Genomic DNA, 17,786 nt, shown 5'->3' with positions numbered 1-17,786 from the left:
CACTTGTGTTGTGTACTTAAGGAATTTAAAATAACTAAGTACATTCACTCAAGTATTGTGCTCAAGTACCATTTCATGCTTCTGTATATCGTGATTTTTACAGTCTACTCCATACCATTATACTTATTTGATAGCTATAGTTACTTTTCAGATTCATAATTCACATAAAATATATGAGCTTATGAATTGCGTTGTTAAAGCTTAAACCAGCTTTTGGCTTGTTGCCCCTTCTAAAACAGTATTGTCTGGTTGGGGCTGCTTGTAAAGTTTCAGATGTCTATAAGTTGTTAGCAGTTCTACCAAAGAGATATATCACCGCTAAACCTCTCAGATGGTTTTATTTAAAAGACCTAAAGTTCCTGAGTTCGAGGCCCAAAGAGCTCAAATCATAAAAAAAACATATTAGAGATGTTAAATATTATAAAATTGAGTATCAGGACTTTGTTTTATCATCTTTTCTGTCCTATTAATCCTCTCATGACTCCCTCCGATTTATCTTGTGACCCTTCGGAAGGGGCCTGACCCATAGGTTGTAAACCACTGGACTTAAATACTGAAACAAAGCAACTCCAGCTACAACAGTTAAATGTTACATATCGTGTACTAACAATCTATGCAGTATTATTTATCAGAAATACGACTGTACCTTTGTAATGGAGTATTATGACAGTGCTGTGCTGGTACTTTTACTTACTGAGTAAACTAGAGCATTTATATTCCCATAAGGAATACTGTTTTTGTGTTCCCCCACAGTTACACTGTGCTTATCTCATTTTGAGCATTGGGATGACGGCAGTCAACCCCATTAAACCCTAAACAAACAGAAACACATACTCTCAGAAGGCAGCAGCTCCTTGTGGTTTGAGGAGAAAATATTGGTTTTCAGATAAAGGCCTCTTGAGTTCCTGTGTTAATTGGTCGTTAGAGCACAGAATTATCTTAATCCCAGAGTAAATGATTCATTACCTCGCAGATGAGAGGCTAAAAAAATAGCACTGGGCCATGAAAAAGGCGCACAAATGGCAGCCTTGGAAGTAAAATCTGTTTATCTGGCTCCCCGCAGGGGAAGTCGGGTTTTATCGATGCTGGGCAGCTAAATCATATTTCCTGCATCATTAACTGTTATTTTGTCTTTTTCTTGTTATTGTCTATCGTTAGACTACCTCATATTGAACATTACTTTTTGTTTACTTTCTCTACTTTCACGTCTTATGAGTTGCGTTTTGTCACAGTTGTGGGTTAAGTGAAAACACTGCAGTGTTGTAGTATTACAGTGTAGCAGTGGGGGTAACGTTAATGTCGTCTCTTACGTCTCTGTGGTTCATGTGGCTACTTTCATCTTACACTGTATTGCCTGTTACCATATTCGGCCTCTGGTCCACTGACTCAGCATTAAACACAGCCTGAGAAAATACATTTCTATCATTGAATCATGATGTTAACTGTTGTTCATGTGCAGAACTCTCAGTCAGTATCTTTTCACTTCATACCATGTTAGTGTAATCTTTCTCACATACTTTTATTTGACATAATATCTAACCAAGTATATTTACACATATAAACACAGAACAGTATAACTCTCTAACATATTCTGGCCAACATCTCCCCGACCATAAACAGTCATTTGCTACATCTAGTGGGCATTACACAACATTACAGACTCGAACATGGTGAACTGATGAATACATGCATAGATAATTCAGCCTATTTTGAACTCTGGTGGTAAAATATTATATAATAACAACATCCATCCGCTTATTAAGCATAGTAAATCGTGGACGTCACTTTCATTTGAACCAAACGCGGATGCAAGAGTCTGATCAAATTGAACCAAGTTGTAGAAACAACATTGAACAAATGTGTCTCACTGGGAGGAGCAGTTGCCTTCATTTGTTAGGAGCCTGACTTTTAGATGTCCAGTGCGTTCAGGCCAAATTCAGACAGCAGTTCCTTGTAATTCTGATGAAGGGTTGTGCTCTTCTCCTCCCGTCCCTGTCGAGCCACAGACAGCTGGGCAGTCAGGCTGTCTAGAGTCTCCTGCAGACAACATCAGTGAAAATGAGATGCAAGCTGAAATTTTCTCTTTAAATCACCCAGTTGTCTAACCTGATATCCCTCCCTCCCCTTAACCACCTTTAACTGTGATGAGTTTCAGGAACGAGCTGATGAGAAGAGGCATAATTAGATTCTATGTCATACTGGGAAAGGGAGAAATAATGATAATTACATATTTAAATCTTAGCTCTATAATCACAGGCTGGGCTCTCTGACAGGGCTCCAGGCTTGACCACTTATCTTTGAAGATCTGCACACTGAAAACGTGCTGCCTGTGCTCAGCCAGCTGGGCTGATGCCTATAAAAGATCAATAGTGACCCCATTCAAGATTCTGCTTTAACACTGCACCTATAGATTAACATAACATTGTACTCAGGCTTCGGGAGTAATGGATTACATCTAACAAAGTTACATAATCAGGAGGCAAAAAAAGGTAAACAAATAAGTAAAATAATAAGTAAAACATGGGATTTTTAGGAGGATTAGGAGAACAATATACTACAATATACAACCAGGCACACTAATTTCACTGAAAAAAGCTTTACTGGATGGAAATTTCACCATTAGTTTGTCTTTAAAGCAGAAACAGGAACAACATCACAGCACAGAAAGGTTTTGACTTCCAGCTGTGAAAATGGTCCAAAGGCTACAGGAATTGGCTTCATGAAAAGTTTTTCTTTAAAAAAATTCACTGAGCAGAGCAGAGAATCAGACATTTCTAAAGTAAAAAACCTTGGTTTACATTTTATTTTTATTTTACACGTCTTTTTATTGATGTTTCTTTCCTCTTTTTTTAAAATTTGGTGTTAAGGTAATCCAAAAGTAATGGAACGTCATCAAGTTACATTAATTCAAAATTGTGATACTGTTACTGAGTTATTGACTACAAGTTATTGAATCAGATTAAGTTTTTAAAGTAACCCTCCCAACCACAACTGTACGTCATTATTGTGAATATTGTAAACCTGAAACAACCAGAAGGATGAAGGAAATAAGATCCATAAACCAACAGCAGATCTACACAACTTCTCATTTTTCTGACTTCTCACTTGTTGAACACAAGATAACTTCTCAGATTACTTCTCACATCTCACTGGAAACAACAGTGATGTGTATCCAGGCTGACCTGCAGATTGGTGTCTTGTTACTCCCTAAAGTCCTAACAAATTATGAGAGGACTAATGTTTAATGTTTGTTTAGGCATCCAAGTACCTGCTTATGACAGCAGAGCGAGTGCTGGACTGTTTGAAAACTGTCTGAGACTTTTGTAAAGTGATTTCCAGCAGATTTATTGGATAAAACTACGAAGTTAAAAAAAAAGAAGATTCGACTTCATGGCAGTAATGGAGGCGCAGAAGGAAAGCTGATTACAGCGCTGCGCCAGTTACATTACAGTAATCTTTCTGTTTAACACAGGCTTTGCCTTTTAAAGGAGCTTAAGAGCAAAACCTGATGACCACCTGCTGTGCCCTTAAAGCCCCCGTATGTAGGGATGTAGATTAGTATAAAAAATATTTTCCCCAGGGTTGTCTCATTATTCTACAAACAAAAACTCTGACCATCACAATAACTCATATAAAAATGTAACGCAGTGAGAGTCCAGGCTCAGCGCACATCTTGACCTGACCATGATGGAGAAGTGCCACTAACACTGCACGGAAAAGGGAAATACCTAACCATGAGTCATGTAGTGACATTCAGTCACTATACAAAAACAGATGAGGAAAGTGCTGCCCTTTAACAGGTTCATCCTAACACAAACCTGTACATGCAAGTTTACAGCACATGGGGCCTCAGACCTATAGAGGCCCATTAGGTTCTTTAAATCAGTCTCTATCAGCTTTCATTGTTGCGACTCACATGCAGGATCTTCTCGTAGTCTGTTTCCATGTTGTCCAGCTTGTGTTGGAGGTCAGCTATGATGGCGTCCTTCTCCTCTTCCACCTGTTCACGCTCTCTTTTCTCTTTCCTCAGTTCCTCCTGACACAGGACTGGGCAGACAAGTGCACACTGGCTTACCATCACTTTTAATTTAGAAACTGACCGCCTATGTCTTAATTAAAAAATGAACATTAAAATGATGTGTATTCATACCAAGTTCTTCCTTCAGCTGGCTGACCTCCTTCTCCAGCCTCTTCCCCCTGTTGGTCAGCTCTGTCTGCATGGTTTTGTACTGGCGACTGAGGTCTAGGATGACATTTGTGTCAAATATGTCAGACTTAGCCTTCCTTGCTGATTCACTTTGTAAGGCTAATGTAGCAATCAGCTTAGGCACCCGGCTAATTAGACTTTTTGTTCCTCAAAAATTACCCGAACCTTGGCAAACACGCCCCTTGTCCTCACTCCCAAAGGGATCCACGCTTTATCTCAGGTTATTAAAAGAGAGACTAATTGTTGATTCATGCCCCGTCTGCACCGTACCAGAGTTGACGTCCCTGTAGTCTTGTCTCTCGTGCTGCAGCTTCTGCTCCGTTTCTCTCATGCGTCTCCTCAGGTCAACTCTATCAGACTGGACCTTTATTACAGACTCGCACTGAAAGGCTGTGGTAATCACACAATAACACATGCATGAATTAACGTACAGAGCAGTGGCAGAGTGTTTTTTTCTTAAGCAGAAGTGGCAATAACTGGTAAAATACTCCAATTACAGTTCTGTTATATAGTATTTTACTAAGCTAACGCCTCATAAAACACGATCAAGCATCCAGTTATACTTTAACATGTAAGCTATAGTGTACTGCTGTATAGGTGCTACAGATGGTGCTTGTCTAGCTTCCTCTGGTGGGTCAAGTATTCAGATCCTTCACTAACCACAGAAATTATAAACATACTTCATTCCAAGTTAAAGTTTTACCCAAATAAAAGTATTATCAGTAAACCAGACTGGACTTCATTACAGGATTATTATCAATTAATCAATCAGTAGCCATTTACTGTTGATCATTTTATATGTTTTGTATATAAAGTCTTAATGAGCTAAGTAAGTATTCACTATAGCTGAAACAAAACACCCTTGGAAAGTGGAATAGAAGTAGAGTGTAACATAAAATGGAGATATTCACATCAAACTACCTAAAAATGGTAGAACTTGAGTAATTTATCAATTGCACTACTTTAAACAGTGACATGTGACCTGATGGTATGTTCTCCATGTAAAAACTTTAAAAAAAAAGATGAATTTAGAGTACAAAATGACATTTCCCCCTTTGAAATGGACTTGAGTCTCAACATACGGCCTAATATAATGTAGAATTACCACTAGACTGAGTAAATATTGGTGTCAAGGCATGATGATAGCAGTTGAGCATTGTAGTCAGTTAATCAATTAGTCAATCAACAGATTTTATACCTATATATTTAAGTCACCACATTAGAGTTTTGGACATTTTTCACCATTTTCTGACATTAAATTGAACAAATGATTCATCAATTTAATAAAAAAAACCTAATCAACAAATGAATCAATAATGAAAATAATCATTACCCTAGAATATGGTACATTTGTATATTACAGACCACAGTGTAAGGCATAATAGAGTTTGGATTTGTGCTCTTAAAAACTTTAATATGAGTGTTATTGATCATGTTTCCCCTAACACAAAGGTAGTTTGTCCTATACATTACATAAAGCAGTTTAAAATATCTGCTCACCGATGTGATCCTGTAGGATGGCTATATCCAGAACACTGCGTCTATACTTTGTTTCCAAGTCATTTTCACCTGCAACAAGACAATAAAACTTTTTTTAAAAAAAGAGGAGAAAAAGCACAATTTAGTATCAGAAAAGGACAAAAAAAGAAGTTACTTCTTTCAGGCTTCTTCTTTGGGGTCTTTTTAGTCTTTTTCTTTGGAGGCATGTTTGTTCGCTGTGCGGCTGCCTCTTCACAAACTGAGCACCACACTAACCACATACAGGGATGAGTCTTTGTTGCTGGGCTCTGGTTGCTGAGTGAGTTGCCATGACATTCACTGTCCCACTTGATTGATAGATGATTGACTTTAATAACAGCCAATCACAACTTGACTTGGGGGGGGGTGCACCGTTGTCTTTTTTAGCTCGCACACAGGGGCGTTGTAATTGGACCCTTACTTTTAGTGAGACATGTCAAAGCGTCCTTCGTTGTCAGGGGTGACCAAGGACAGCGCTGCGAGAATCCAGGGCTGCATTCAGCATCACTCCGACGTTTTATCAATGCTGTACAGACGGCGGCGCGCTCCCGACTACATTCATGGCTCGTGAACGCGCACAGGGAAGGCGGGGAGTTACGGGGGGGGGGGGTGTGAACGGAAGGGGGCGTACAGGAAAGGAAAGGGCCGCACATACACGTCACGGAGGGAAACAGAAAAAAAAAAATAAAATAATGGGCAATGTTTAATTCCCACATTCATTATTTATTCACCCTCGTCCCCACGTTTATGTCCGTGAAGCCTTCGCAGTTTTGAGCGCAACTTCCTCTCCTCGGTATCCGTCGTCAGCCCGCAGAGGAGGGCTCCGCTGACACTGTCACACAGCCGCTCAACTTCCCGTCAAGACTGAAGAGAGCTGCTACTTCTGAGGCGAGGAAAAAAACAAAACAAAACAAAAAAGAAAAAAAGGGGGGGGGGGGACGACGTCGGGGGTTGTCAAGAGGAGAGGACACACTCCAGTCCACACGGCTTCTGGGCAGAGAAACGGTGCCATTGTCCTCCAGCTGAGGGCGGGCAGAGACAGGTCTGGTGCTCTGCTAATTAGCCTGCGTGGGTCCCTGCAGAGAGAGAGACACAGCGGCAGCGCGGCTAGCTGCAGCACGGAGCTGTGAGAGACTGAGGGGGGGGCTTGTTGTAGCCAGACGTTTATCTGACAAACTGATGTTGGGTTTACTGATGGGTGCCTTTATCCGATAGTCATCCCTCCCCTCTACTCCCCCTACTCCCCCTACCCCCGTCGGACCCTGGCTCGGATTCGCCAATCGGGCGCTGTCCTCGCCGGGGGGTGCCGGATCACCATCGCCCGGTTCAGCTAACTCCAGGCGGCGGTTCGGTCCCCCTTGCCCTGCCTCGTCTGTCTGCCGCTCTGGCCGACCCTAGCCGAGCCCGAACATGGCAGGGAACCTGAAGAAAGGCGGGGGGCTCATCGGAATGATGAAGGATGCCTTCCAGCCACACCATCACCACCTCCACTCCCATCACCAGCCCGGGGCCGTGGACAAAAAGACGGTGGAGAAATGCTGGAAACTGATGGACAAGGTTCGTACGTTGACTGCCAACGGTAACCGACCGTTGACTGCCAACGGTTGGTTACCGTTGACTGCCAACGGTCGGTTACCGTTGGCAGTCAACGGTCGTTAACCAACCGTTAACGTTCGCTAGGACGCCCTGGGCGACTGCTAGCTAACCGCAGCTAACTAGCGATAGGCTAGCTAATCTTCGCCTGCTGCAGGTCTGGCGGCGCTAACGCTCAGTTAGCCAGTCAGCTGGGAGAAGTCAGGGTTAGCCAACCAGAGCTAATGTGCTAACTTAAACTGTGTTGATTTGCACCGTACGTGCCAGGGCAAAAGACAAAGAGTTTTAAAGCAGCCTAACATCAACGTTAGCTCACAAAACAGAGACAGGGCTTCTTTAACACGTCTGCTAACTAGTTGCCATACAAAGGTAGCTTACATCTTGCTTGTTTGGCCACCTTTAAATACCGGGCTGTATCGTAAACATTGGAGTTAACAAATAAGGTGGAGTTGGCTTGAAAATATGCTACACAGGAGTTGAATTTAGCGACTGTATGGCAGTGTGCAGTGAGAGGCTGCTAACAGAGTAACAATCTCTCCTGTACATTGTTGCTGTAATGTCTGCGGTCAACTGTCTGTCAGCCCGTGGAAACTGTAACAAAGCACTGAGAGAAAAAGAAAAGAAATTTGTCTATTTAACGAGGCCAGTTATGCTCTTTCACAGGGGAGACTCATTTCACGGCTTCACTTCTCGGAAAAGTCTGTAGCAGTTTGACCCCCAGTTTCCTGTGAGATTCACACAGCAATATCAGAGTGAAGAGGAAGACAAGACACTCTTTTGTGTCTCCTCTTCCTCTTTGAGGCCTTCGTTTAGAGCTCTGATGTTAAGAGAACTGTTTTTTAACACAGCTATTATTAAGGAACCACATTCCAGTTTATTTTGCCCCATTAGCATCTGTGGTAGATTGTAGGGCTGGTTCTTCACAGTTGAGAAGTTACTGTATCTAACACAAATAAGAAAACAGAAGTAACACTGCAACGACAGTCTTTCTTTTGTTTTTGTTCTCAGTGTATGTTCAACAGTCCTGTAGAAAATGCCTGTCTGTACATCCAGACAGTATGACTGACCATACACCATTAAAACCACCTGCACAGTCAGGTTAGCTTTTTGAGTTTACAGTATGAGAATAATTTACCATATTCATCTGACCCAGTGAAACAGTGGAGGGACAGCACCAGTGAGGTGAAAAACAAGAGTAGCTTACCTTTTGAGAAGGGCTATAGGACCAAAAGTATTTTTACTCTACCAGATAGTTTTAAAATAGCAGCGGAAATATTGTTCAGCGCTGTCTAAAGGAAAACCACAGCCCATCATATACTGTAGAATAGCACCTGTAGAATAATAATAATAATGCAGTTTCTCTCTGAAAACACCTCCTGCACAGGGCTAAGTTAATTTTTATCAAAAGCATGAGGCTAAGTTTCCTCTTCAGAGTTGCATACATGCAGCTAGCACAGTGTGCTGCAGTCTGCATTCAGTTTAGGCTTGATATTCAATTTTAAAACATTAACCATTAAGTGTTGCATTTCTGTCTCTGCCGCTGTGCCGCTACATGCCGCAGGCTAATTAGCTATTCATTAATCAAAACCTAAAGTTGTTTGTGGAAAATGTTCACCACCAGCCATAAAAGGACATTTTGGCAATGTTTGTTTTCTTATTTAGCCAGACACTTTTGTCAGCTAACCACCAGTGAGGTTCAGGTCATAATGCTACTCAAGAATATTTATAGATATCATGATATCGGTTTTGTTCAGACGTGCAGCTCAGTGACCGACCTTCTCCGATCACTATAGCTGGGGGGAATTAACCTTTGTCTGTCTATCTATATTGTAACATTTTCTCACCAGTGGTCCTGTTGTCACATTATATTCATAATGATATAGACGTTGATGTTCGCCCTTTTGTGTTGCCCATGTATGTATTTATGCTTAAACAAGTGTAGTAAGACAGCAGTCATTGCTTTGTGTAAAACATAGCTTTAATCTATTGAGGCCAAACCCAACTTGGTGATTACAAAGTTTCTGGAAGAGAAATAGATAATTCAGTTGCAGACCATAGTTTGTCATCAGACATATTGTGAAATCCCAAAACTTTCAGGGAATTAACAAATAGTCCTTTTGGGCAAAATGTGTTTTCCAGGAACAGTCTCTGAGCTCTGCAGAAACAAGGAAGCACAAAATTGTCTGTTTACAGCTAAAGTTGAACAAATTCAGCCACAGCCAGCTTTCCTTCAAGCTGGTTAAACTTTAAACGATTTGAACTTGATGTACAAAAACTACCAGGTCTGTGCCAGGTGTAGAATGAGCCAGGAGAGTCTGAGACAGAGACGAGAGAGCAAAAAGATGAATGGAATGCAGTATAGCTAAGAGGCAGTCAACATTTTACTTCAGGACAGTAGGCTTGATTGACATTGACGTACAAGAGCACTTGTACGTGTGCGTGCATGTGTTTGGCTGAGTTATGGCCATATGTGTTAGCATGGTAGACGATAATGTTAGTAGTGTAACCTTGGCAACAGTCTTATCTGGTCTCAAACATAACCAGTGTAGACCTTCGTTTGGAGGCCTGGAGAAGGGTTAAAGGAATTAGGGCACAGCGTTGGTAATGATACTGACTGCATATTAGCTTTCAGTTCAGTTACTCATGTAGTCAAATGAAAGACTGTCTCTCACCGAGATATCAGCCACAAGCAAATTAGTAAAAATACGCAGGCGATGCAGAAAGTATAGAAGGCGCTATCCTTATAGTGTGCTACATACTATTCAGAGTAAAAGTTGTTCCAAGGCACCTTTCAGCTTTTCTTTCTCCTTCAGATTCGTCTCAGTTCGGTAATTTAAGTAATTTTAAATGGATGAAATCATCAGGGCATTTCCAGTTTTATCTGGTCAGCTGGATGCTGAGTGTAACATGGATAATCCTCATGACTAATCTAATGCTATTGTGCTGTTAGTTGGCCTGGTGTATTCAGTCCAGCAATGTGCTTTGTACACCCTGGTGATCCTTGATGTCTGTTAAAAAGTTTTTATCTATAAATGAATAGTTAAAAGTAATACCGGAGATACTGATGTGATGTCACTGCACTGAAATATCTGATGTGATGTCACTGCACTGAAATATCTCACCTGTGGTCCATTTACACTCGGAATCAGTAGGAAGCTGACCTTTAATGTACAGACACCAATGAAGGCCCACATGCTAAAAACATTTTGCATGTTGTGAAGTCAGTACTGCTTAAAATATCCTACCGGTCAAGTGTGACCTCATTCTTTTTGAGAGGCATTTGATACAGTGATGATGAAGCGAACGGTCTGAGCGCAGTGGCCCATTTACAGACCAAGATCAAATATTCCTAATATGTGACACCCAGGAAATGAAGCATGGCTCATTTTGGTTGCAGATTCATGAGCTGTCCCTGATATCTAAGATGTGGAAGGGAAGGGAATACTCTGAATGATACTGATGACCAATAATACATTTATCAAATAAATGTTAGGTAGTGCTATAACTTTTAAAAATTATGGTATATTTATTTAGTGGATCAATATTAAGTCCGGAAAATATAATACCATGTAATACCTAAAGATTGAACAAATAGCTGAGTTTTTGTCAGATGGGATTCGGCATATAAAACACATGAAATTGTTCAAATCATTACAATAAAAAAAGATGTCACCATGGCATAGATTCATATGTTGTTTTACTATTAATGATAATTTATGAATCTATTTGGTTCCAGGCCTACTTTTCTAATAAGCTGATTGATTTATAAGTTGTCTTTTGAAGTCTAATTTTCCCATAACGACAAACCGATGGCTTCCAAAAAGAAGAGGCAAGGAAATTCAAACCGTCATTCCTGAAACGCAATTCCTGCCATATTTCTTGCTAACACTCACTCATGATTAGTAGCCCGGTCTACAGAAGAATGAGCCATGTCCTGCTGTTGACGTGCAATTGTTCAGCCACCGTTGAAGCTGACAGATCAGGACATGAGACCCTTGGAAGTGTATTTTCGTGTCTTAGAGATCACACAAGTAAGTTTGACTTGAATGCAGTGGTAAATATGACAGCAGCCATGTCCATACAGAGTGTTCTAGGCTCTCGGCCAGTGTCTTTGTAATGGTCAACGAAGTGACTCAGACACAGTGCAGCAGTACAGTGAGATGGGTGAGGAAAGGTTGAACATTACTGAGGATGTAACATGCACTCATGCAGTCGGGTGAACATGTTTTACTCAAGCACGTAGTCGATTCCCTGAATGTTTTATAAAGCAATTAAATAGAAGTTCATCCTGCTCACCCATTACATATCTCTGCCTTCTGTTGTGTCAATGATTGATGTTCATCTGGCTGTTTCACTTGAAGTGTTTTTAAAGTTTTTTTTAACTTGCAAAGTTTATTTCGTAGCACAGTGAGTGCTTCAGCTGTTCAAATTTGCAATTGCAATCATGCCCAAATGTTGAGTAAAGAGAATTTGTATTTGTAAGGCAGAAGTGTTGGAGGACGTGCAGATTAAAATGAGGAAGTGTAAACACATCAACAGCTTCTCTAAACATGCCGAAGAAGTGGAGAATAAGACTGTGGTGACCTATGATTATTGAAATGGTAGTCACATAATAAGGTGCCAGCATTGCTGTGCATATCAACAAAAAGACATCTGGATGGTAAATTAGTAAGAAATGGCGATAATTAGCTTTACATTGCGAACCGAAACTGCACGGTTGAATGCAGTTATGCCTTTGTCCTGTTCCACCTTTGTCTTTTTTGTAGATACAAGTAGTGTGACAGTGGTGAAATAACTCATGATGCCATAAAGGATTAAATCAGTGAAACTCTGTGTATTCCATTATATAATGTGTAGACTTGCCACACTCTGAAAGCTCTGAGATTGACTCTGACAGGGCTTTTAAGGGCCTTTCTCTCAGTCTTTGACTTTGTTGGCATTTTCCATTCTGCATGTCTTCTATCTGGGCTCACTGACAATATTCTGCACTAAGGATAAGTGCTCTAATACAGAAAAGAGCTATATTATGCAAGACTCTGTCTATAAGATATAAATAATGCCTTACTGATGTACGGAATGAAAATGCATAGTGGCAGATTTTCTTACTCTGTCACTCTCCTTTAACTTCCTTCTCACCACCTTCTTTCTTACACATCTACTGTTTTGCTTTCTTCTCATCTACCTTCTTTCTTACACCCACTTCTTTTCTCTAACTGTATCTTATCTCCCCCCCACATCCTCCATTTCTGCAGGTGGTGCGCCTCTGCCAAAACCCCAAATTGGCTCTAAAGAACAGCCCCCCTTACATCCTGGACCTGCTGCCAGACACCTACCAGCACCTGCGTACCATCTTGTCTCGCTATGAGGGCAAAATGGAGACTCTGGGGGACAACGAGTACTTCCGGGTGTTCATGGAGAACCTAACCAAGAAGACCAAGCAGACCATCAGCTTGTTTAAGGAGGGCAAGGAACGCATGTACGAGGAGAACTCGCAACCCAGGTGAGTGAAGTGGATAAAACAAATGGCACCTAGCTGAATATTAATTGAGTGGGTGAGTGAGTAGGAGTCTAGAGGTGAATGGTGTGAAAATTGCTCCATTGTTATCTTCTCAGACCGTATTGCTGAGCCATTATGTTGGTTTTCTTTAATGAAATCCATTGGCGACAGGGTGAATTCTAGGTGTGAAGCCTTCGTGATAGCTGCTGTATCAAACCTCAACTTCATTCATTTCTTCTGAATAATTACATCTGCGCAAGCACAGAGGGAACAATTGCACCCAGCCCCCAGGGTGGTTGTAGCTCCAGATATACCAAAACAAGAGGAGAGAGGTGTTGTGGTTTGAGCATGTGAGCATCTGTGGTCAGAATGGCGCTTAATCTACAGCTGCCTCCCTGCCTGTCACTTTGTTTTTGTGCCTTTCTATCTCTACCATCTACTTGAACATTTTCTCTTCATGTAGCTGTCTTACTATAATGCTTTCTTTTTTGAAATTGCACAGTGCCTCTGTCGCTATCTCTTTCGTTCCTCTTACATTCATAATCTGTCTTTGTTCCTCGGAAAGCAGACACACAAGTGTACAGTCTGTATTAGAAATAAGCAGTTGTTTTTTGTGTGGAGGGACTTGTGGAAGTATAATTAATTAGATATTCCTCTTGTTTCCCTTGTTTAAAGAAATTACAAATGAGAAAAGGCATTCTTTTGAAGACTAAAGATACCACAGAAGACCTCAAGACAAAATTGTGCTTCTTATTATGCACAATGTTATTGTTATGTTAATGAGGCGGCTCTCTGAGGTGCAGACTAGCTGCTGGATGGAGCTGTTCTTACCTCTTTGCTTGTATCAGATGCCTTTTGGTTTGCTTCATGCTTTTGGCCAATTTTGTCAAACAAAGCTGATGACAGGCCTCATGTACGTGTCATGTATGTAATGTAATGGTAAGAAAGCCTCCATTAAGTTCTTCTAGGGTGTCTTTCATACAAGATGTGAGCCAGGAGCAAATGTTACCCCAGTAAAGGCTTTCTCCAGATCTGCCTCTGGGTGGGTGCTTCTCTTGCTGACAGTGGAAAAGATGACTTGCATACGATTTTTAAAAACCCTTTGTGTTGTCCGGGCGTCTTCTTATGTGTGACTGCTATAGCTGCTGTCTTCACACGTTTTTGGATTGGTCTGCCGGACAATGACACGAGTGGATGTGGAAATGTTTGGACAAAACCATTGCCTGAGGGGAGTAGTTACTAGAAAAATAAGGGGAGAGATTGGGTTAATTCATCTGCCAAGTGTAGTTAATGTTTTGTTGGACGTATTTTCTATTTTAAATAGTGTCTTTAACAACATCCTTAACAAACCTGATTAAAAGCAGCTTACACAGCTTTGTGTATTACAGTGTTGCTGTGCTACTCTCCTTGCTATAGATATTTTCTGTGTTGCAGAACTATAAGTGTGCTGCATTGATATAGCCTGGGAAGACAAAAATACAACTTTCCTTTCGAATTTTCAACATATAGAATAAAAAGATCAAGAATCCAACTTTCAAAACCTTGGTATTGTTGTTTGAGCTACCATGTGGTCTGTGAAAGTGACACTCAATGTCCATGCAGCCAAATATGACCAGTGCGATGACCTATGAGAGTGAATCATTGAAGGAGACAATAGTGGACTCTTAGTTTAGTTTGGAAAGCTCTAGAGCTTAAAATTTGGGAACAAAATGTGCAGCAGATTAGTCCACAAAATAGCCCTTTGTGGATCATCGTGTTTCTGGTGTTGCTGTGTGTCCTATTACAGCCTTATGTCATGACTTGGTATCTGAAGGCTTTGCAAGAAAACATCTAAATGCCTGCAGACTTAAGTAAAGGGAGATGGAAGTTAACATAATTTCTCAAAGTGCCACTAAAAATGTAGTTGCTTTCTCTGAATTCCTCCAATATGCTGCCTGACTTACAGGCTTGAATCGAAATAGTTGGTTCAAAGGCAGTTTCTTCAAACACTGACCTAACCTCTTCTGTTTCTTGTTTTTAGAAAATTATGTAATAGTTTTATCTAGTCAGTCCTAAGTTATACATCCTCATCTTGTTGCGCAGTTCCTTAGTGAGATTGTTCTTTCTCAGCCACGGTGATGCTAATCTTGCAGACAGAAAACCCCCACTATGGCAACCAGAGAGAAGGGGAAGCCTCTATTGCAACCACTGCTGCATTTACAATAAGCTGATAAAGTTGTGTTTTTAGCCATCTCTCATTGTAAAATCCATTGACATCATCCCTACATTGCACCAAGTGGCTGCGTAGAAAGAAATTCCTGGTTAAAGCAGAGGACACACACACACACACACACACACACACACACACACACACACACACACACACACACACACACACACACAGTAGCCAGGCATTACTCACAAAGACTGCTATTGTTTGTGTGCAGAAGGCAGTGGCAGTGACACTAACCAATGGGTATCAGCCCACTTATGAATGCTATAGAATCAACCAATGGCGTTGAGTCGCTAGAGAGACTAGTATGTGGTTAACTCAGCACATGGCTTAGGCTAAAAAGTCGACCAGTGAGGGTAAAGATAATCTCACTGCTTGAATGCAGAAATAATAGTTTGCTAATACACTGCTTTCACTGTGTTCTTCAAGTCAGCTTTAATTAAAATATGAGAACACTGGCACTTATTATTCCCACCACTGTGACTTCAATCAGCTCAGCACTTGATAGTTATTGACTTAAATGACAATGAATGGGACTCCACCGTGGCTTAATAGCTTTTTTTCAAGTCTGGGTGAAGGATTCGAGCGTTTCATGAGAGCCCTGAATGCAGCGTGGGTGGACATGCTATGTTGTGATGCCGTACAGACTTCTCGACAATGTCTTCCCCAGAGATTTAGACCCACAATTTCTTCAACCCCCCCGCTCCCATTTGTCCCACACAGATATTGTTTAGCTTTAGAAATAAAGTAGAGTTGAGGTAGTGGTTTGGTCTTGACTTCATTACAAACTGAGTTGTGTGAGTGGGAAGTCCTGTATATTTATGTTTTTATGTTAATATGGTGGAGAGAGAGAGTTCGATGTTATTCACAGTACAAGACAGTGTGTAACTGTGAGTGAGATGTAATTATTAACACTGACAGCCCATATTCAGTCAGAATCAACAGAACACAGTCAGCACTTCCTCCTTGTTTGCTTCACTTACTTCCTCATATGGCTTTACTCAGCACAGCCGAGACATTTTCTGGCCTCAGAGTTGATAAAGACATGCAGAAATAAGTTGGTTTTGACAGTTTCCTTTGTTAGTTAAAAGTGTGAAAAAAATCTATTGTCTATTCTGAAATCCCCAACCAGATTACACTGTAAAATTCTTATTTTTTTTGTTAGGTCAGAATAGAGCTGCTCAGTTAATCTAAACATTATTATAAATAGCAGTAGGGTCAAGTGCAATATCCAAATCGCAGAAGCTGCAGTTTTTTGACAAAAGAAAAGGGTTCAAACAGCAATGTAATGAAGCACTGTAGTAGTCCAAGAATTATTTTTATTATCAAATAATCTACCAATTATTTTTTAGAAACCGAAACATTGTTGCTTGAAAAATTAATGAAAAGATTAAATGTTTATCAAAATAGTTTCAGATTAGTTTTCAACTGATTAAATTCTATCGACCAACCATTTAAACGCTAGATAAACACACAAACAAAAAGCTTGCAGACTAGTGAGTGTCTAAAGTTTACTTAATTGTTCTGTGTTGGGGAAATTTGTGTTTTGTCCTTTTATGAGTTTCTTCCTGGTTTTAACATAGCTGCTATGTCTGTAGCAAGTGAATTAACACTATATTTTGAACATTACACATTCTATGGTCTGTGAGCAGAGTAATACAGTAGAAGGGTTGATCAATGTGTCCTATAACCTCCCCTCCCCCATGGGTCTCACCGGATACCGCTTTGACCTCTCTGTGAGAGTCTGTTTGATCGTCTTCCTGGGCTAAGCTGCCATTGCATCCTGACCACCGTCGATAGGTCCAGCTGGTCACAGGAAGTGGTGGGCTTAGAGGCTGCAAGGTGATGCAACTGCACTGTGGGACAGTCTACACTGCAGAACATTATAGACCCGGAGGCTAAAAGTATGTCTTTTATATTATTTGTAGCATGGGGATAGGTCTAATTTGTCTCTTATATTATCTTTACACACCTAATCTGTTGTTGGTGGATGTTTACTTGCCCTGTAAGCACTTCTGACAAAATTGTGTATGATGTAAAGGAGCTTAAAAAAATTTATTAAACAAGTAGGTCATCTGATAAAAATCTAAAACAGACTTTTCTAGTTATTGCCTCTCAATTGTGAATATTTGCTACTTTTCTGCGTTTAAAATTATTGTCAATGGAATATCTTTTTAGCTTAATTGTTGGTCGGGCAAAACAAGAAATTGTGTTGGAATTTTTAAATATTTGGATATTTAAAGACTAAACAATTGATTAACACCATATCAATCAGGACAGCAATAACTATTCCTTGCAGCCCTACGCACATTTTCTCATCCTTCCAAAAGCATTTAGACTTCAAGGGAAAATGGCCTTTCCATAATATATATTTTACAATCCACACGTCTTTTACTGTGTCAACTCTTTCTTTACTTGCTTCCACCATCCCTACCTTCCTTTACTGACAATGCATTGCTCCAATCCTTTGCACAATAGAGAAATGCATTCCAGACATGCTTCAGTGATATTTTTACAATAGTCGGTAGAAACAACTTCCTCAAGCTTCAACTCATTCAGCCTTCCCTGCAGCTCAACTACTGTTCAGGCTTCAGTGGCAGGTGCCATGAAGAGCCTTTCACTCAACAATGATTTGGATCCATTTGTCTTCACTCACCATGACAACATTCAGTTTTTTTCTAAATCTTTCAATAGTTACTGCTGTGTACAATGTGCATTGTTACTTCTTAAGAGATTTCAGTATACAACAAAGAAGATGA

The 17,786-nt window shown here is 40.5% G+C and overlaps 2 protein-coding genes across 2 annotated transcripts in view; one reads left to right on the top strand and one right to left on the bottom strand.

Annotated features, from left to right (window-relative positions):
* Positions 1 to 1,500: 1,500 nt before the first annotated feature.
* Positions 1,501 to 6,356, bottom strand: ccdc153 (coiled-coil domain containing 153). Its single transcript, XM_051397880.1, has 6 exons — positions 5,862 to 6,356; positions 5,708 to 5,776; positions 4,478 to 4,597; positions 4,151 to 4,243; positions 3,917 to 4,047; positions 1,501 to 2,037 (listed from the first exon to the last, which is right to left on the bottom strand). The coding sequence occupies exons 1-6, from the start codon at positions 5,965 to 5,967 to the stop codon at positions 1,909 to 1,911; spliced, it is 648 nt and encodes a 215-aa protein (XP_051253840.1). The 5' UTR covers positions 5,968 to 6,356; the 3' UTR covers positions 1,501 to 1,908.
* Positions 6,357 to 6,679: 323 nt separating this feature from the next.
* cbl (Cbl proto-oncogene, E3 ubiquitin protein ligase) overlaps positions 6,680 to 17,786 on the top strand; it is a 37,048-nt gene continuing 25,941 nt past the window's right edge. Inside the window, exons 1-2 of the mRNA XM_051397872.1 lie at positions 6,680 to 7,282; positions 12,571 to 12,818. Of these exons, the coding sequence (XP_051253832.1) occupies positions 7,136 to 7,282; positions 12,571 to 12,818 (395 nt within the window). The 5' untranslated portion in view covers positions 6,680 to 7,135. The remainder of the gene's footprint in view (positions 7,283 to 12,570; positions 12,819 to 17,786) is intronic.

Source organism: Dicentrarchus labrax, unplaced genomic scaffold (assembly GCF_905237075.1).
Source record: "Dicentrarchus labrax unplaced genomic scaffold, dlabrax2021, whole genome shotgun sequence".
Classification (NCBI taxonomy): Eukaryota; Metazoa; Chordata; class Actinopteri; family Moronidae; genus Dicentrarchus; species Dicentrarchus labrax.
Note: the sequence above shows the minus strand (reverse complement) of the source record. Positions and strands in the feature narration are given on the sequence as shown.

Bases quoted from the DNA above. Each gene is read 5' to 3' on its own strand.
- ccdc153 (XM_051397880.1), bottom strand. From the start codon at position 5,967: ATGTGGTTAGTGTGGTGCTCAGTTTGTGAAGAGGCAGCCGCACAGCGA. The intron at 4,598-5,707 runs GTGAGCAGATAT...TGATTACCACAG, and splicing joins CATCCTACAGGATCACATCG to CCTTTCAGTGCGAGTCTGTA. The intron at 4,244-4,477 runs GTACGGTGCAGA...ATGTCATCCTAG, and splicing joins CTACAGGGACGTCAACTCTG to ACCTCAGTCGCCAGTACAAA.